This window comes from Chaetodon auriga, chromosome 3 (assembly GCF_051107435.1).
Source record: "Chaetodon auriga isolate fChaAug3 chromosome 3, fChaAug3.hap1, whole genome shotgun sequence".
Lineage (NCBI taxonomy): Eukaryota > Metazoa > Chordata > Actinopteri > Chaetodontiformes > Chaetodontidae > Chaetodon > Chaetodon auriga.
Window position 1 is genome coordinate 13,936,609 of NC_135076.1, and position 20,437 is coordinate 13,957,045.

Genomic DNA, 20,437 nt, shown 5'->3' on the forward strand with positions numbered 1-20,437 from the left:
TCTTTTGAAACCTGCACCAAACCACCCACTGGATAATTTCACGCTTCAGTGCAGTGACCAAGAAGGTCGGAAGGAGATATTGCAGCAACAGCCTTGCAATCATTTTAAACTTAAAGACAGCAGCCAAGCAACTTTGTTCAACATCCCTCTGAACTCCATCGAGCGTGCTGAGACAAATCAGGAACTTCACCAACATCCTCAGCCTGCTGTCACAGCAGACCTCAATTGGAGAGAGCTTTTTGGTAAAGAGCCGCTGTTGGTTCAGCAATGTCAAAAGCGAGACTCTCACTGCTCGATGAGTGGCGATCAAACCTGCAAGACATCTGGAGATCCCTCCATTGTCCTCAAGTGCCGTCACCTCCCTTACAACCCCTTAACCAGCAACCCTGGAGTGAAGAGGTTGCCTACTGCAGCCAGTAATAAAACTGTCCAGTCCTTGTCCACCAGCCAGTATAGTTCACTGGAGAACCAGGATTTTGTGGAGGAGAGAGCTAGACAGCGACAGAGTCAGGTACATGAATTTTCTTTAAGTGCTGTAGCTTCCTGACCCAGAGTGGGAGGTCATTTCCTGACATTTTTAAATAAATCTTAGGGAAATGTTGGGCAACTTGTCAAATGGCAAGATTATAGCTGAACTTTATGACCTGTACATCTTCAAACACATCCTGAAAGCTGTCTTACCAGTCTATAAATAAAAGGAAGTGAAGCGTTTAGTATGTTGCCCGCTTTATTACATTCCCTGTGCTGACTGTCTTACTTTCTTCTACAGACAACCTCTCAGCACTTCAGTGGACCCAAACACACTCCTCCACCTTCTGACACCTTGGAAACTGGTGATGTAGTTAACGGGGATGCAGTGCGGCCGCTGAGCAGCCACGGCACGTCTAGATCCAGCCTTGCAGATGTGCACTCAGGCCAGCAGCCTCTTCAGCTTCTTCACAGTGCCATCCTGGAGGACGCCTTCTCCAAAGTCATCAGAGAAGATTCCATTAAGGCCAACGATGAGACCAGGGAGGAAGGCAGCGTCCCACAAAAGAAGACCAAGGATATTAGCTACAGGCTGGGTCAGAGGAAAGCTCTCTTTGGGAAGCGGAAACAGTTGAGCGACTATGCGTTGGTCTGTGGGATGTTTGGCATTATTGTCATGGTGATCGAGACGGAGTTGTCGAGGGGATTTTACAGCAAGGTACTGTCTTCAGACTCACTTTATTCATTCAGAAAAATATTTCATTTTGACACTTTGAACAAGGAGAGCAGGCTGTTATCAATGTGAGCTTTTAAATTACCCTATTTATGCCAACATTGAATAGCCAGGTGACATGATACATGGCTGTATGTACCACCAGACTCAAGGACAGGTTCTACCATCAGGCCACCAGGCATCTGAACTCATACTTCTCATAATAACACTATTTGTAATATTAAAAAAGGGCCAAGTGACACCTTTTGTGGACAGAATTCACCTACTTTATTTGTTTGGTCATTCAGTGTGTCCTCACAACAGGCTGCACTCTCCATGTTTTTGTCTTCCAGGAATCCATATATTCATATGTACTGAAAGGCCTGATCAGCCTCTCTACTGTTATCCTTCTTGGACTCATTATGATGTACCATGCAAGGGAAATCCAGGTATGTGGATGAATTAAGAGAACTCCATGCAGGTCCTGTGGTAGACCTTATTGTTATCCAGGACCGCCTAACATTGGGGTTCTCTTATTACTCTGACTGGGAAAAACTGGCCAGATCAACCATGTGGTTTGTCTGATCTGTGATACAACTTAAGTCACAAAGGTGGATGATCTATTGGTTTAGTTTGATTAGATGCCAGAAAATCTTATCGATAAAAAAAGGCAAACAATTCTTAAGTGAAATATTGAAATTAACAAAAAATACAGTCCAAACAAGTAAATGCATCATTAAATTCCTCCATTCTTTTGCAGTCATTGGGGGGATTCAGTATGCAAATTCATCACCCTAAAATCTTCACTTCATTCAACAGCTCTTCATGGTGGACAACGGAGCAGATGATTGGAGGATAGCTATGACAATTGAGCGGATTCTCTTTGTTGTGTTGGAGCTCCTCATCTGTGCCATCCATCCGATCCCGGGCCAGTACGTGTTCACCTGGACCACTCGACTGGCCTTCAGCTACACAGCATCAGTAGCGGACGCCGATGTCGACATCATCCTCTCCGTGCCAATGTTCCTGCGGCTCTACCTGATTGGCCGGGTCATGCTGCTCCACAGCAAACTGTTCACAGACGCCTCGTCCCGCAGCATCGGGGCCCTCAACAAAATCAGCTTTGACACCCGCTTTGTCATGAAGACTCTGATGACCATCTGCCCCGGCACAGTCCTGCTGGTCTTCAGTGTGTCGTGTTGGATCATCGCAGCATGGACCGTGCGTGTGTGTGAGAGGTATCAACTCAAAACTTCAGCATCAGAGCTTTGTGCGATTCCTGTGCTATTCAAACAATTATTCTTAAATCAGTGATACTCTACTTGTAACAGATCTTACTTGGTATGACTGAGAAAAGACACAGTTTCTCTCAGTGTTTAGGATTTCCATCGGCTGCTGCTATAGCCAGGAGTCATGTCTCTACAGGTATCATGATGCACAGGAGGTGACCAGTACCTTCCTTGGAGCAATGTGGCTGATCTCCATCACGTTTCTGTCCATCGGCTATGGCGACATGGTCCCTCACACCTACTGTGGGAAGGGGGTTTGCCTGCTGACAGGAATCATGGTGAGATTTATACAGACACAGTTCAACCAGACCTGCAAATGGAGGGTAATTATAAATAGTGTACTACAGTACAGCAACATTTTTGGGCCATAATTTTCTAATACACCTCATGAAATGTAAATATATGTGTCTAATTTATTTAAAACCCAAAAAAAGGCAGTTATTATGTGACGAGAGGTTTTAACACAGTAAAAGATATTTGTAGCTAACACCCTTGCATTATACATGACTGTTTTTGATTGGTTTTGTTTTTATAAGTGTCACTTAAAAATACTACAGGGAGTCAGGTAATGAGACTCAATTTAATACTGATGCCTCTATATGATCTACATAAGCAAATGAGACCATCAGCGAGAACACTGGCTGTTTCTATATACTTATTCTTAATGCCTGTCACTGCTCTGATTATATGAGAAATCAGACGAAACCATTAATGGCATGCAGTCCAGAGGAGCCTATCCTCACATTTTCTCAGGCAGTGAGTGTGCTAGCCAGTTGAGAGGAAGCAGGAGGAGATTTTCCTCAAGAGAATTTTATTTCCGACACTATAGTTATGGCTGAGACTAGCACAGGATCTGCAAAAAGAAAAAGAAAACAACCAAGAAACTGAAAGGGACAGTGAGAGAGCACGGGCCAAAAAGAGTCGATCTTGGTTGGTCATTCAACAAATGCAGAGAATGACTGAATTTGAAAGGATTCATAATTTTAGCTTTCTCAACAGAATTATTATGAACGGTTCTAAAACAAAGCTTACTTTATTTCACAATTGTCATATTACAGTTAGTAATTTTACAAACCACAGTAGATACGTTCTTTACCACAGTACGCCACACTGTCAGTAAGCACTGCTGTCCTCCTCAGGGAGCGGGCTGCACAGCCTTAGTGGTCGCTGTTGTCGCAAGGAAGTCAGAACTCACCAGAGCCGAGAAACACGTCCATAACTTCATGATGGACACTCAGCTCTACAAAAAGGTCTCTTTGCATGTGCACATTTATTTTACGTTATTTTTAGTATTAACAGTAGTTCAGTCTGAACAGTAATATTACTTTTGCTTTTTTGCCCCTTTTTTGTGATACAGTAGGTAAACAAAATACAATAAAGATGACACAAACGTCACTTACTGTAAATGCTATTGAAAACACTTCGTCACATTCCTGTTCTGCTGTGTCATCTGCATGTTGTTATATCCTCCTCAGATAAAAAACACAGCAGCAAATGTGTTAAGGGAGACGTGGCTCATCTACAAAAACACCAAGCTGGTCAAGAAGATTGACCGTGCCAGAGTACGCCACCATCAGCGTAAATTCCTGCAAGCCATCCACCAGTAGGTATAAATGTGTCATCACCAGGGAGTGAAGACAAACAGAGAAGTCATTCACTTTCTACCATCGCAGTTCAGAATGAGAATAAGAATAATATGAAGATTGATGGGTACTGTTTGGTTATGGCTTCAAATGAAGACAAACTGTGCAAACATTTATTTAATTGCAGGCACAAAAGCTTCTTTGGTTCTGATTTTCTGATTTTAGACTGCGGACAGTCAAAATGGAGCAAAGGAAACTGATGGATCAGGCCAATACAGTTGCTGACCTTGCCAAGGTTTGTATATGGATTATCTTTCAAATTTCTAAAAATTCCTTAAAGTCCATCTCCACTCAAAAAAATGTTTTACTTTTTGTTCCTTCAGAGGTTGACACCAGAGGGCTGTTTTCACCCTCGAAGCGCTCACCGTAAATCTGAGTTTAACATGCATGTGTACGAGTAGAATTTTGTTACATCACAGCTAATGTGGAAACCAGCCATGGTCCAATGTGCAGCGTACACAAGTGTGCTGTGGAAACATGAAGCCTCCAGAATGCATTCTAATTTAATATATTTTTAGATCAGACTCCCTTTACTTTTATTTCCTGGAATATAGAATATCTGGTATGTATGTTATTTCCGACCATATTAATAGACACACCACCAACAAACATCCCCTCTGACAAACCTTTCTTTTTGTTTAGCCCATGACTGCAGCAAGTAGATAAAATCCTAGTGTTATACATTTCTAATCTGTATGTAGCATTATGACATAATTTGGAAAAACAGGTTCCCTACTCCCCTTAACTGTCCTCCTTGTTTCTTTCCAGACTCAGAACATGATGTATGATCTGGTGTCTGAGCTGCAGCATCGTAGCGAGGAGCTGGACAGGAGGATTGTAGGTCTGGAGGAGAAACTGGACTCCATCCTCCTCAGTGTGGAGTCGCTGCCCGTTGTGCTTTCTCAAGCAATAACAAAGCTACAAAAGGATTTCCTGGACGACTTGGCCTGTCGGGTCCACTTCCTGTCATCCTCCCTGAGCTCTGAGTGCTGTTCAGTCCCTGCCAGGCAGCTCTATCCAGGATCCACCACAACAGAGACACCATACAGCTCCTAGTCCTCGCTCAGTGGTTTTCCTCTTAGTCTGCAACCTTTTTTCATGCTGGGAAGGATTTTCTCAACATGTACACTTTTTTTTTTGTAGTACTAGTAGTAGTGCTCTGCTACACATTCATCCAGTTATACACATTCACCCAGGGGAGTTACTGAGCAGCTCCAATGAGAAGGGAAGTGCCTCAATTGGGGGATTCTAGAGGAAGGGGAGATCATTATTACTTCATTTCCTCTGCTCAGAGTTTCACAGTCGGTCCAGGGTGAGGGTTTCACCTACAAATAAGCCAACCAGCAGTGCATAGAGCCTCCTTTGATCCACATAGGAAGATCATTTATAAGCTATGGCTTCACAGAGAATTCTGATATAAATATCACTGTCAGTAACATCTATGGTTAAAACAGCTAATCTTATACAATCTAACTGCATTCATTCCTGAACAATTAAATGAACTTGGAAACAAGTTTTTCCTAATTTTTCAAGGACATTTGCTCACAGATCTCATCAGGATAAGCCTTTCATGTGTTTCAACTTTCTCACATTCCTTAATTGTGAAAACCTAATGTTGTGGAACTGGAAAGGGTTCTTGAAATATTCTGGATGGCAGCTTTAATTACTAGTTATCAATACTTGTCTCATAAATGTGCTTGTCTCCGTCTGATTCCTATGCTGGACTGGCTGTCAAAGTGATGAGAAAAGCTGCGTCCCCCTGATGGCAGAGGCTGTGCAGGGCAGGTCCAATGAGTGGATGCGTGAAACTCTACACATGAAAAACAGAGCAGGACAGTAAAAGGACAAGAAAGGTTGAAATGAAAGTTTTAAACATTTAAATACAATCTATGATTCATTCATTTGAGACCTAATTTACTTATGGTGAGTTGCTGCTTCTTGTAATCGTTCCTGTGTGGGCCTTCTATCAGTATTTTTTATGTTGTAAACTTACAAATCTTAAGAAACATAAAATAGAGATAAAATGTATTTAGATTTAATTAGTTGGGGACATCATAGTTGTGAAACCTTCCTTTGTGTTTCAGTGTCCTTATCCTACACAACATTAATATTTTAGTCTGTGTGTAAGAAGCAGTTTAGACATAAACACATCCTGCACTCTGTCATAGGTGATGTATACTTCATCTATACTTCTATTGTACTACTTCAAAACTTTTTGTAGCAATCACAAATTATTATAGACTTCTTTGAATACAGTCACTGATAAAACTCAACATTTCTGTGTTGTTCTACTTAATAAATCAAAAATACATGTACAGGTTTCTTAATGTTTGGCAAGACTCATGAGTAAAATTTGTTTTAGATGGATTAAATTAATTTGTGTTTATCCCAGCCATAAAGCTATGCACACCATTCTTGGACCAGAAAATTTACGTATTTGAAATATTATTTTTCTGACATGTTGCTCATAATTGATAGTTGACTGGCCAGACTTGAGGATGGAGATGCTGTGCTCTCCTGGATCAGTTGGCCACAAGACACCCCAACCACAAGTTTATTGTATAGTCACTAAAAAAAGCAGAAGTGACAGAGACAAAGTCTTGTGCCGTGTATATGTAATTTTACAAGCAAACACAATCTCTCCTATGGGCCCAAATACAGGTTTTCCTCTCACTCAAACGCCTACATCTGATTTTCAGTGCTCCCGTTTGGCCCGAGTTGGCCTCATCTACTTTCAGCTCCCGCCAAAGTGAACGGGAGGTAATTGCAGATCATTAATTGAATAGCATCATTGAGTCAATCAGGGGGTTCACATTAAAGTCTGGCGTATTCAGGCGATTCGTTTGAAGAATCAAGCTCATTGTGAAACCAAATAGCGAAGCAGTCATACGTTAGGCATGTCAGACAACACTATGAGGGAGGTTGTTTACCAGAACCACCATCTGTCCCTCTGGGTTACCGGTTTACAGGGCACTGCGTAATCTCGCGATAAAAGTCCGGAGGGCAGCGGCACCCACGAGAATGTCGTTTCGCGCGCTGAGGCTAAGCTCCAGTCACATTCTTGATTGACAGCTCTGTTACCCAATGAACTCGATTTCCTTAGAGGAACTCGCCCAATGGTGAAACAGACTTTTTAGAGCAGGCGGGATATGAAAGTCTTGAAGAATAACTCATTGATCAATCTCCAACAAGGCATAGAGTTGGTCGTGCAAAGCTTGCATAGAAATTATTTTGGGGAAAACGTGCGCTTTACTCCTTGAACGTCAATTTATTGGTTTCACTTGGACGAACAAACAGGTAAAGTAGTCCTTTTCTCATGTTATAATAACTTTTAAAATTGTACTCATTGATATCTTCACTCAGTAGCTAGCTTACTATAGTTAGCTAACTTGACAAAGTCCTACCTCGTTTCTGTTTGGCTTAACGTACTACACCAAATTCCAAAGCCAGCCAAACGGAGAATTCAAAATGAATCCCAAAGCTTTGGTCACCGGGGCAGTTTTCATGCTGTTGAATGCACTCTGTTTTTTATTGGGAACATACCAGTTGAAAGCTCTCCAACAATAAGTTGTAACGTGGTTGCTGTAGCTAAGCATTAATGGGTGGGTGATGAACTTGACTGCCGCGAGCTGTTAATCTTGTGTTGTTTATCTGTAGTGTACCTCCATAATGTGCAGCACATGGTGACATTTCTACTAGCTTTGCCACTCCGCTGCTTCCTGTGAAGCAAAACAAATAAGCTAACCTTTAACAGATTGCTTATTTTCGTGTTTTCCGTATTGGCTTGTGATTAGCTCGTGTTTTCGTCTGCGTTTTGAAAAAAAATGAATGGTGTCGGTGAAATAACGCATCTCAGGTGGGAGGAAATAGTTTGTTTTCGGTGTTATTACTCGTGTTTTGTTCCCCGGTGTTGGTTTATTTCGAGCCAGCAGAGCGAACAGGACCTCAGCTGAGAGCGCAAAAGTAAAAGCCAAGCAGCCGTCGAGCTCGCTGCTCACCACTTAGTAAGAACAAAGCACAGTCCATGCGGGCAAAGAACGGTTTTAGTATCAAAATGATCGTTTCCAAACTGCTTAGAAGGAATTATTTCGGTATGTTTTATTGTCAGAGAGCGAAGGCACATTGTTTGCTAGCGCTCCCTCCCGTCCGGATGTGCTTGCTTTTAAAAGAACTGGGAGTGGCCTGCAGCTCAGTTTCCCGCACTGTATTTAAATCAGCTTGTTCCCTCCCTTTCTGATATTCTGTTGAAGTGACAGCCCAGTGCTGACAGCAGTACAATACACGGACAAGCATAATCATATTTCTGCTGATGATAATCATTCAATTCGTTCTTTCAATAAAGTTGATTCGGTTTAGACCTGAAAGTAAAGCGGCCAAATTTTTAATGATGGAATTGGAAATCAAAACGCTTACACAATGTCTACAGAGTGCTTTTGGAAACGGATAATCCAGGATGTTAAATCGTTCGTTGTGTATGGATTGAATTGTACAGAAGTGAAAAAGGAAAAAGAGCCTCAATAGCTACAGTTGCAGGTTCAGAAACGGTGACTTTTCATTGACCATTACAAGAAAACAAGGAACTGTGCCTTTTACACGGTTCGCAAGAATTAAAAAAAACAAAACAAAACACAACACAGTGTACAAGTAAACACAACAGTGCATAGGGAGTAAGGGCATGTTGAATTTCTGTGTTCATTTTAAACCTGCAAAATAATGTTTGGCCTCTTGCTAAGTATCACTTCACATTATCTGAATGCAAATGCATGTCATGAATTTTATTTCAGTATTTTGATATCGCTCTAGTAATGTGTGCAATTAGCAGAGAAAGTCAAGACTTATTTTTTTGCAAAACAAATTGAAAAACCTACACTACTGTGCTGCTTCCAGCACAAAATCCCCCAAACAAAGAACGCACTGACTGAACTGACAGATCTTATCAGACTGTTTATTAGGGTTAATCTATGCATTTATTTAATCTATGACTTTTGTCTAAAAATGTTATTTGCCTAACAGTTTTGCTTTGGATGCATTTAAGAAGTTCTCTTAATAAATACAAATGTTATGCAAATCTTGTTGCTGCTCACTGTTGATAAATTCAACAAAACTGGATAGCTTCTGAACACTGCTGAAAGTGAAAGTTTCTACAATTAAATCATTTATCAAACAAGACCGATTACTGTATTTATTTACAGTATGTAGTAAAATGATTGCAATGGTTGTTGTGACAACAATGGGTCATGGTTTGACTGTTGACACAGGGCAGCTGCAATGTGGATTCAAGTGCGCACGATGGATGGAAAGGAAACCCACAGGGTGGATTCCTTGTCCAAACTCACCAAGGTGGATGAGCTGCGTGTCAAAATCATGGAGCTCTTCAAGGTGGAGCCAGAGAGGCAGAGACTGTTCTACCGTGGCAAGCAGGTGAGGTGACAGGGTTAAATGGGATTATGGGTGATGGTTGTACTTCATTTATGATTACTGCTAACATTTACTCATGAATAAACCAAAGTGCAAAAATACAAAACATGCTCTAACTTAAAGGCTTTTGATGAATACATATTAAAATTTCCTATTATGAAAAATAACTCTTATTTGAGTGAGCACCAGCAGGTAAATGAGTCATCACTGGAACAAACAAAAAATAAGAAATGCTGTTTTTCTCCTTTTAACCATGTCAAATATTTTTGTGTTGTCTCAGATGGAGGATGGCCATACCATATTTGACTACAATGTGGGCCTAAATGACATAGTGCAGCTGCTTGTTAGGCAGAAGCTGGCCCCTGTCGATGTCATCAAAAGCAAGGACAAAGAAGCTGAGCTCTCTGACTCTGATTCTGGTTGTGGCTCAACCCAGAGTGAGTCTGACAAGAGTTCAACTCACGGCGAGGTAGAAGGTCAGACCGCTGGCACCTCTTCCCAGACAAATACCCCAGAGCTCATCGACCCGGGGTTTGGATTTTACAAGGTGGGTTTTAAAGGTGATAGTTGGGATCAATTTCAAGTATTTATATTAGTGGTTACAGGTTACTTTTGTATGATGTGTTCAGCATAGGTTGGGAAGAGACCATGAAGGATGGTCAAAAGTCGTGTTGACCAAATTAGATCAATGACCAGTGCGCGTCTAATATGCTGGATTGCATCTAACTTTTCGTATATTTTAGACATGTTTCATTCTGAGGTGATTTTTATCTCTTTTTCTCGCTTACTCTACATTAAGTTGTGCTCATTTGTGAAGGCCACATTGTATGAAGGGGAGGGCATAGATAAATGAAAATATTGTGCGATGCTTTTTCCACCCTTCACTATAAGCAGAAAACATCCATTCTGTCTGTCAGATTGTCGAATAGCTTCGGAAACCGACATTTCTGAAATGGATGATCCAACGTTCTTGTCCGCTTTATGCAGTGGATGGCTGGTTTTGCAGAAGTGAGAAAGGGTCCAGGGATTGAACTTCTCTTTAGCCCCTTTTTTTTATTCTGACAAAGGACATTTGGATAAAGTGGGGGTATAGTGACTGGAATGTGTTCTTCTCCGTTTCTTCGCCCAGCTGCTTAAAGACATTGTGGAAATGTGTAATTTGACCCCATCTTTTGAAATTCTGTGTATATAAGGATGAAAGCTTGACAAGACTAGATATTGAGAGCAGCCATTTTGGTTGTTTCACTAACTGAAAAAATAACAGCTTATGCAATGTCTCTGACGATCTTCCTGCCTTTTTTTTGTCTGTGTGTTTTGAAGATCAATGAGCTGGTTGATGCAAGGGACTTGAACATGGGGGCGTGGTTTGAGGCCCAAATTGTGAATGTTACTAAAACAGCAAAGGTGCCTAAAGAAGAGGCTGCAGAGGCACATCCGGCAGAGGAGGAGATACTGTACCACGTTAAATATGAAGAGTAAGAGTCCTTTTTCTGTTACGCATGATCAATTTTCCAAAGAACTTTTTTTCCACAATAAGCCTGCAGATAAGGTGAAAACAAACATAACATCTATCAATAATCATCCACCTACAATGAAGAACATTGGTTTCCACACGAATAATTTTATCATCCAATCATTACATACTTTCAGTTACACTCTAGACAGCACCGGCAAAATGTAGGAAGCACCTGTGGTGGTGTGTGACTTGCCTCTGAACTGCAAACTGATAAGATACCACATTTATGATCACAGCTACCCAGAGAATGGGGTCATTCAGTTGCTGGCTAAGGATGTTCGTCCGCGGGCCCGTACGGTGTACCAGTGGCACCAGTTGGAGCCAGGAATGATCATTATGGTCAACTACAATCCGGACGACCCCAAGGAGCGTGGCTACTGGTACGATGCTGAGATCCAGAGGAAGAGGGAGACGCGCACTCTGCGAGAGGTCTACTGCAAGATTATCCTTGGGTAAGGGCTTTGTTGCATGCTACGGTTTGTTTGTAGCATTTTGTGGTCGTACACAGAGTAGAAGGAACTGCCACAAGTCAAATATCTGCTCAACCTGCTGCAGTGGCAGGTGATCAGCGTCTTGTGGTCCCATTTTTATCTACATATCAAAATTTGTTTGGTTTTTGGATGACACAGTAGCAGGTGGGCAGGTATTAATTTCCTGCTGTGGTATCAAAGAATATGTTGCTTTGTACTGGCAACAGCTTAACTTCTGGGTGTGTTCACCACTGTCTGCGGATTTGGATCCTTTTGATACTTAGAGGGAAAGTGGTACATTTGTCACATTTGATGATTTTGTATATCGCCTTAGCAAGCAGCATTTCTGTCTGTGCAGTTTTCTATTATCTCTGCTAAGTTTCATGTTTAATTTGCAGTGATGCTGGTGACTCTCTCAATGACTGCCGGATCATGTTCCTGACTGAAATCTACAAAATCGAGGAACCTGGTTCTCTGAGTGACACCCCAGCTGGATCTGAGAGTCCCCTAAAAAGTAGGTTTGTTGATGAAATGCTTAAATTAAGTAAGTTCAGTTAATTAGTACATATGAAACCTGCCTTACCCCATCCTATTCAAAATGCTTTATAATGATATACAAGATATAGAATAATTAAACGTTTGTGTTCTGCAGGATCAAATGGACCCGAGTGCAAGTACTGCAAGGATGACCCAAGAAAAACCTGTCAGTGGTGTAACTGCCATATCTGTGGCATCAAGCAGGATCCTGACAAGCAGTTGCTGTGTGATGAATGTGACATGGCCTATCACACTTACTGCCTCAACCCTCCGCTGACCTCCATCCCAGAAGACGAGGACTGGTCAGTAGGATCAGTATTTGTTATACAGTTGTGACCTGTAGTTGTGTTGCACTCAATACTGGCCTGAATGATGCTGAGTCTGTTTGTTACTCAGAAATCAACAGGCCAAACACCTGAATTCCAGGTCATCTTTTTAATCATCACTTATTATTAGTGCATTGTGCTTGACTTGACCTCTACTCCACATGTCATACTGTCTCAGGTATTGCCCAGGTTGCCGTAATGACGCCAGTGAGGTTGTGTTGGCTGGAGAGAAGCTGAAAGAGAGCAAGAAGAAAGCTAAGATGGCTTCTGCCAGCTCCTCCAGCCAGAGGGACTGGGGCAAGGTGAGTGCTGAGACAATGCTGCCATATAGTCAGTCTTACTTCATACAGAGTCGCAGAAACATTTGTGATCATAGTTACATATTTAAAATTATGATTTTAAATGGAAAAAGCAACTTTGTAAATCAAATGACCAACAACGAACGTTTTATACCAAGGTGATTTTCTAAATATTTTTATATCAGCACTGGTTACAGTATATAACTTACATGCTTGGTGTCCTTGTTGACAATATTATACTTGATAAACAACCTTTTAAAATACCAATGATGTACTCCTCCCCTCCAGGGAATGGCCTGTGTTGGTCGAACCAAGCAGTGCACCATCGTCCCGTCCAACCACTACGGCCCAATCCCCGGCATCCCCGTCGGCTCCCTATGGAAGTTCAGAGTGCAGGTCAGCCCGTGCAGCTGGACAGTTGAATTCGTCTGTTGGAGAAACTGTGCATAAACAATACAAAGGTTTTGTGGTCATTTGTTGCAATGGCCAGCAGTAATGTTTCAGTTCTTTGCCTCTGTAGGTCAGTGAATCTGGCGTCCACAGGCCACATGTCGCTGGGATTCATGGCAGGAGCAATGATGGTGCCTACTCTCTGGTCCTGGCCGGAGGCTATGAGGATGATGTGGTATGTTTTGTCTTTTTCTTTTATGTATATGTATTTTTGATAGGTAGTAATAAATATAAGTTGGTGAGAGTATCTTTCAGAATTTTACCTCAACGCAGTCTTGACGTGTGTCATATTTGTGATGTGTCTCTCATTGTAGGATGATGGTAATGAGTTCACGTACACTGGCTCTGGAGGGCGAGATCTTTCAGGCAACAAGAGAACTGCAGAGCAGTCATGTGATCAGACACTTACCCACATGAACCGGTATGGATGGATAGAACATACTATGACTGCCTTTTAATCAACAGGATTTCTGAATTTGTTTGTATTTGTTTTTGTATATCTAAATTGTCTGGTTCTCACCAGAGCGCTGGCTCTCAACTGCAACGTCCCTGTCAACGAAAAAAACGGAGCTGAGGCAAAGAACTGGAAGGAGGGCAAACCGGTTAGAGTTGTACGCAGCTGCAAGGGACGCAAGCACAGTAAATACTCTCCTGAGGAAGGAAACCGATATGATGGCATATATAAGGTATGCAGAAACACTGGTTTCTGTATGTGCTGTGTGGTTGTCAAATTGGCTGAACAATTATGCTGCCTGTTAAACTACTAATCAAGGGGTGTGACAGTCATTTCATTATGTTGATCAGTTGAATGATTCAACTGCAAAGATCTGCTAAAATAGATAGAATGAAGTTGAACTTTATATTGCTTGTGTTTGATTTAATAATCGTGTGACTCTGAGCATCTATTTGTAGTCTTACTTGGTGTCACTGACTTCTTTCAGGTGGTGAAGTACTGGCCAGACAAGGGCAAGTCTGGCTTCTTGGTCTGGCGGTATCTGCTGAAGCGTGATGATGATGAGCCGGCACCGTGGACCAGAGATGGCAAGGAACGCATCAAGAAGCTCGCTCTCACAATGCAGGTACAGATGATCATTCAGTATATACCGAGAGAGGTTTTTCTATCAAAAGCTCTCGATTACGTTCACAATGCAGGATTCACAGTTCAGAGCTAAAGATAAATTTTAACACTTGGTTTGACTGAAAACTCCTTAGCCCCCCTTTCGTAATTTTGAGCTTGAAATATATAAAAAGCTTTTCATAGTTTTTCTTAGATTTTTGTATAGAATGCAAAAATAAATAGTTCTATGAATAAAACAATTGCCTTGTTTTTATAAGCAGATTCTGAACTTAAACTTGGATTAACACTCAAACATGCTAATGTTAGCATTATACTAACACTATGTACACTCACATTTAGCCTGCTAATATCCATTTGATCATTTTTAACTGGTGCGTGTTGGAGTGATAAGATCGAATAGTTTTTAAAATCCACGGTAAGCTTCAAAGGGACACGTTAATGAGTATGCAAATGTGTGCTGATCGCTAACAAGACCCCAATTTGACTTAAATGGACTTGATGTTGTTCCAGTATCCTGCTGGTTATCAGAAAGAGAAAGAGAACAAGAACGAAGTGGAGGAGGAAGCTGCAACACCCAGCAAGGCAAAGAGGAAGAGAAAATCTCAGGGCAGCGGTAAGTTCTCTGTGCTCGTGGGTGTTGATGTTGGGGGGTTTTTTATTACGTACTATTCAACAGAAGTTCGTAGGAGACTGCTATAAGTTAAAAAGTGTATTTAAAATGTGTTTCTTTGTCAGAATCCTCCCACACCACGCCAGAGAAGAAGAAGAAGATAAAGGTGGAGGTGTACAAGCTTACCAAGGTGCAGAAAGACCTCATCAAGAATGATGAGGCAAACAAGAAAGTGTGGGATGAAGCCATGGAGTCACTGTCACTTGGACCGGTGAGGATGGCTGTTAATTTGGTCCATCTTAAGCTTACGTTTGCAGGGCTGAAGGACCTGCGTGCGGATGAGAACAACAAAGCAGTTAATTGAGCTTGGAATTTCTAAACCACTTCAACACCTTTCATTGTGTGACATTTCGGTGATAATAGTTTGTGGTGTACAAAGCAAAGCAAATACTTAATGCAGCACGTTGGTGTGAGTTGAAATGAAAAAGCCACATATGTCCAGTACATTATACCATGGGAATGAAGAAATATGTTGCCAGCAACACATGGTCCTCACAACAACTCAACTGAACAAGAAATTGCAACAGTGCTCTGTTGTGTATTTTTTTTTTAACTAAAAATAGGTAGAATGAATGAAAAGTTGGGTTTGTGTGCTGCTTTTGTGGAGCTTTCAGTGTTGGATTTTCCTGCTCCTTGAAACCAGTCTGAAGGAGTTGTCTCAAGCTGGGTGTTTTGTTTTGGAGCAACAGAGAAGCAAATAACTGAAGTACTCAGGAAATATCTCACTCTGGCTGTGTCTGTCAGTAAAAGCTTTAAACCTCTTGCTCTGGATAATTTACAACTGTTTGTAATGTCTTTTCACGTGTTTTGTTTGTGTAGAAATTCTTGAACAAAGTTGAAGAAGTTTTCCTCTGCATTTGCTGCCAAGAAGTGGTCTATCAGCCCATCACCACAGAGTGCCAACACAATGTCTGCAGGGTAAGAAACTATCGTCGTTACTTTGGGGATTCAGATTGACTATAGAAACCACAGATGGCTGATGGATTTACAGCTCAATAGTGCATGACCATTTCAGTGCATTGCACTTAAATAGATACGCTCTCAGCCTGTCGATACATTTACATATTTAAAATACAGGGAGCAGGGTAAGCACTGGAAAGTCTGTTTTTGTTTTTTAATATGACTTCATCGTTTGCGGTTTTTCAATCTTACCTCTTCAACTGTCCAAGGCACTTTCAATGAATGATACGACCTTAAAGATGCCTTTTCATTTTATTTGTCAGGAATGCCTTCAGCGGTCCTTCAAAGCAGAGGTGTACACCTGCCCAGCCTGTAGGCACGACCTGGGCAAAAACTACTCCATGGCTGTCAACAAATCCCTGCAAGACATTCTAAATCAGTTTTTCCCAGGGTACAGCAATGGCCGATGATCATTGGTTCTGCCTACTCAGCCCTCGAGGAAATGCGACATAAACTGTAAGGGGAATTTTCAGTAAAGGCAATAAAGAATCAGTTTCTCTTAATATATTTTTTGTGATTGTAAAACTGCAATTTTTGTGGACTTCAATGCTACCATTTTTCACCTTTTATCTGCCGTGATGTGTAGTTAACGATAAATTGAAAGTTCTTTGTAACTGTACCATGACTCCGTTAATACCGTCAACCGTGATTTTACGCCCAGTATTTTGTTTTGTTCCATTAACTAATGCTAATGTTATCCATAATGTAAAATGTTTGTTACTTTTAACAAAATCCCTCCATGTTTAGCACTCCTAAAGAGAACGTTAAGTCGGAAGTGGTTTAGCCGTTTTAAGCCCAAATTGGTTGGAGATTCTTTTGTAAATGGCTGTTATTAGAATCTGGATCTTTGCTGGTCTGCTGTCAGTTTGGCTGCGGTCGGTCGTCGTGTTGGTGCAGTTTTATTTTATCTGATCATGCAGTTGGTGGTCTGTATTCACACCTGACCTGGAGATCCCTGTTATACCTCCCGCAGCTCGTTGTTTGTCTCACTGTTTACACAATGCAGCTCAAGGTTGTTGTTTTTTTTTTGTTTTGTTTTGTTTTGTTTTGTTTTGTTTTTTAAGGTCAGTTGACAAACAAACTATCAGGTCCTGCCAGGCTTCAAAATATGACACTTCTGTCCCGGCATGATCAGGCAATTGAAATTGCACCAACATGACGTTATTTGACAAAAGGGGCGTTCTGAAACTAAAGCCACTCTATAAAATGTAGTTGAGATCGAAGATGCAAGCACAAAGTAAACCAGTTTAAGTTTTCTGCAATCTGAGAGGAAGTGTCTTGTCGGGGAGTGCTGTCATCAGACGTGGTTGGCTTCTCTAACCTGTGAATTAGTTCACGAATATTTTTACGCAGTAAAGTCATATTTGTCTTTGAAATTTGTTGATTTAACAGTTACTGTGATTTTGAAAGAAGACAATTGAAAGCTCTTTACGATAGATTCTAAAAGTCCTGATTATTCTGTGTTTTAGATTTGGATATCCCCTGTTTTGAAAAGGTTCATTTTGATAAAGTCCAAAGAAACAAGTGCTTAACCAAGAGTAGAACCCCCCATCTATCTAGATCTTTAGAAACTGTCCCTGACACTGAAACCTAATTGAGTCTAGAAACTTTATTTGTATTTTTTGCTAAAATTAAAATTTGTACTTTTTCATCTTTTTATAATCTATTACTGCCATTTGTGGGGTGGGGGGAGGGGGCTGCTCAGTCAGAATTTTGTGTCTCCTGTGGTCACTTGTAAAACCTGACCTCATTTAAAAAAACAGAAAAAAAGAGAGATTTCTGGCATTATGTTGAAATGTTTAGGAAATTCCTCACACTGCTCCTGAAATTTGATACTGATTCAGCTAAATTATCTGATTTTTTTTTTTTTTGTTTTGTTTTTTTTTGTTTTTATATATATATATTACTTTTGCCGTTGCCTTTGTCTTTTATGAATACTTGGTGCTGAATTTCAACAGCAGTGTGTGTCAGTGTCCATCCACATGCCAGCATTGGAGTTTTAATGGAGAATCAAAGATTTGCATAGACTGGGAAATGTATATTTTCAGAAATTGTATAATTTTTGGTCCGTTTTAGTTTTGATATGTAGTTTTAGAATTGTTTGCACATGTTCGGTGCAAAGATTTGTCAATACATTTTCAGTGTTACTCAATAAAAAAGTGAGAGGTATATTATTGTGTTTGTTTGTTTGGGGGGGGGGGGGGGCGACGACTCTGTCTCGATGAAAATTGCAAGTAATCTTGATCTTCCACATCTGTCTTGACGGTTTTAGCCATGACCTTGAACTAAGAAATGAACTGGTTGTGCCTTTTTAATTATGACAAAAATCAAAGAGCCTTACAATGATGGAGAGGCTGTAAGGCTTGTTTTATTCTACGAGGCTTATTTTTAAACTTGATTCTTATTTTAAAAGGTAAAACGTTAGAAAAAAAACTGAAGAAGGAACAACATTATAGAGAATGATGTTAAGGATTTTGGACTAACTCCTGGGCACATACAGGGATCGTGATAATTCTGGTAAAATGTTTTCTTGCACTGGGGGTATTTTATTTTTCAACAGGACATAACAGCCTTTAGCGAACCCGGCAGTGTCTACGTGAGAGGCGTGCACGCTGTATAGGTACGAGCACCAAGGGCAAGTTGTCGTGAGCGCCTACTTTCATTGGTTGATATGTGAGTCCGTAACCGAATAAACCAACCATATCATTGAGCTTGTGACCAAGACTGCTATCATCCGGGTGATTCAACCAATCGCAAGGCGTAATTTCTGAAGTGGGTGTAACTCCAAATAGCTTCAGACCGCTTGCTAATGCTAGAAGAAAATCGATCCAGGGAATTTTTAGCAAACGAGACCAAATCGGTTGAACAAAACTGAGAGGACAGTATCTCGCTGCAGGAGGTAATATCTCTGAAACCAGATTTTTTTTTTTTTCCAATTACGAAGACCGTGTTCTTGTGTTGTAGTGATGTGTGGTGTCTGTCGTCGCGGTGTTTTGTTTTTTCTAAATGCAGATATGGAAGTAGCTAGCTAGAAGCTAGCGTATGTTAGCTAATAATACACAAACGTTAAGATACGTTGGTGTGTAGTTCTGTTTAAACGGTTGTTTGCGCGCATTTGTAGATTCCACTGAAGGTTAATGTGAGTCTTAGGTTGTAGTAATGTTGAAGCGCGTCATCTTAGATAAAATGCTATCAGTTAATGTCTGCTGTGCAGAGCCATCGTCGCCTTTAGCAGCACCAGCAGCAGCCTGTCAGCTCCTTTTAAATCGAGCAGCGTCGTTTTGCTCTCACCAAGCCAAGAAATGAATATAGCTAGCCAAACGCGATTTGTAAGTATTAGCGTCTCAGTAGTTGTTACAGAGGGCAGCGACCTGCAATATTGACACAAGTTGCAGGCCCAGATGGAGTTAAATGGGACTGTGTAGGCCCCTTTTTGTTATGGTTAGACAGCTGGGGGTCATGTGGCCTTCCGTCTCCCGAACAGGTCAGTCCCGGTTCGAAAGAGGGTCCTTGATTGTGAGATAACGTTTCAAAATTTTGCATGTGTGACTGATAATTGTTTAGCATTAAGTGAAACTAGCTGTTGTTAAAAACATTAGATAGTATTGATTATCCTTTCTCAGTCACTGAGCAGGAAAATGAAACGTTAAATTCAGCTTAACATACTCCAACTCCTCCTTTTTCATTCAGCTTCTTGAAACCTGACTGTCGTTTTAAGCCCTAGGCATGTTTCTTGCATGCCAGGGCGTTTGTGCCTCATGCAAATGACTTGTTGAATTGCCTCCGTTTGCCTCGCCATGTAGTAGGACCTCACAGTACAACTAAAAAGAAACGTCCTGCAGCCTGTGTGTGTTTGTGTGTGTGTGTGTGTCTGTGTGTGTCTGTGTCTGTGTCTGTGTGTGTGTGTGTGTGTGTGTGTTTATGCCTAAACATTGGGTTGCAAAGCAAATGTAGATAAATAATGGGTTCATATTTGCTGACAATGCATATCTTTAAGCTAAATTCTTTTAATAAATTATTATAAGTCAAGTGTAATGAAGCACTAAAAGTGGCACATTTTTTTTTGCAGTTGGGGACAGTCATTGAGAAAATGTTGATTGAGGTTTTGGCTGTGTGATTGACAGCGCCATTGTCATTGAAGTTCATCTTTAAACTGATCTCGTCACTGGTTTGTGTGAAACAATCAAGTTATTGTCACCTTTTTGTTTGGAGATGGGAACAATTACAAAAATAATTGAGTGTTTGATGCATTGTAATTCTCTTTTGATGGATTTGGGGTCTTTCAAGATCACAAAACTATGTGTTGTGCTGAAAATCAGAAAATACACAAGTTGAATCTCCCTGTATTCAAAAGCTGCACGTTGTGTATCTGTTAAGGAAATTGTCATTGTGGATATGCTCAGACTCAGCCAGTTCATAATAATAATAATGATGATAATGGCTGATAGTAATAATAATGATAACATAATATAATAATCATGCTGTTTGTTCAATCAACCCATTGAAGGTTACAATACATGTAGAGCTGGATGATATGATTGAAAACATTATAATGATATTAATCAGGATATTTTCCCATTTTAATGTCATTTTATTGCAAA

At 40.8% G+C, this 20,437-nt stretch overlaps 3 protein-coding genes across 3 annotated transcripts in view; all 3 read left to right on the forward strand.

Moving 5' to 3' along the window:
• The first annotated feature begins 1,098 nt into the window (after positions 1 to 1,098).
• kcnn1b (potassium intermediate/small conductance calcium-activated channel, subfamily N, member 1b) lies at positions 1,099 to 5,485 on the forward strand. Its single transcript, XM_076726718.1, has 8 exons — positions 1,099 to 1,186; positions 1,534 to 1,629; positions 2,000 to 2,418; positions 2,606 to 2,747; positions 3,609 to 3,719; positions 3,945 to 4,072; positions 4,278 to 4,347; positions 4,881 to 5,485. The coding sequence occupies exons 1-8, from the start codon at positions 1,127 to 1,129 to the stop codon at positions 5,166 to 5,168; spliced, it is 1,314 nt and encodes a 437-aa protein (XP_076582833.1). The 5' UTR covers positions 1,099 to 1,126; the 3' UTR covers positions 5,169 to 5,485.
• Positions 5,486 to 7,392: 1,907 nt separating this feature from the next.
• uhrf1 (ubiquitin-like with PHD and ring finger domains 1) lies at positions 7,393 to 17,971 on the forward strand. The gene is made up of 17 exons (XM_076725266.1): positions 7,393 to 7,409; positions 9,376 to 9,533; positions 9,811 to 10,077; positions 10,851 to 11,005; positions 11,283 to 11,498; positions 11,915 to 12,030; positions 12,169 to 12,355; positions 12,558 to 12,681; positions 12,967 to 13,074; positions 13,199 to 13,303; positions 13,443 to 13,549; positions 13,652 to 13,814; positions 14,070 to 14,207; positions 14,717 to 14,819; positions 14,942 to 15,087; positions 15,696 to 15,794; positions 16,100 to 17,971. The coding sequence occupies exons 2-17, from the start codon at positions 9,381 to 9,383 to the stop codon at positions 16,244 to 16,246; spliced, it is 2,334 nt and encodes a 777-aa protein (XP_076581381.1). The 5' UTR covers positions 7,393 to 7,409; positions 9,376 to 9,380; the 3' UTR covers positions 16,247 to 17,971.
• A 636-nt stretch (positions 17,972 to 18,607) lies between these two features.
• The window catches only part of kdm4b (lysine (K)-specific demethylase 4B), a 44,571-nt gene continuing 42,741 nt past the window's right edge, over positions 18,608 to 20,437 (forward strand). The window contains exon 1 of the mRNA XM_076725255.1: positions 18,608 to 18,735. The gene's annotated coding sequence lies outside the window, so the exon portion shown is untranslated. The remainder of the gene's footprint in view (positions 18,736 to 20,437) is intronic.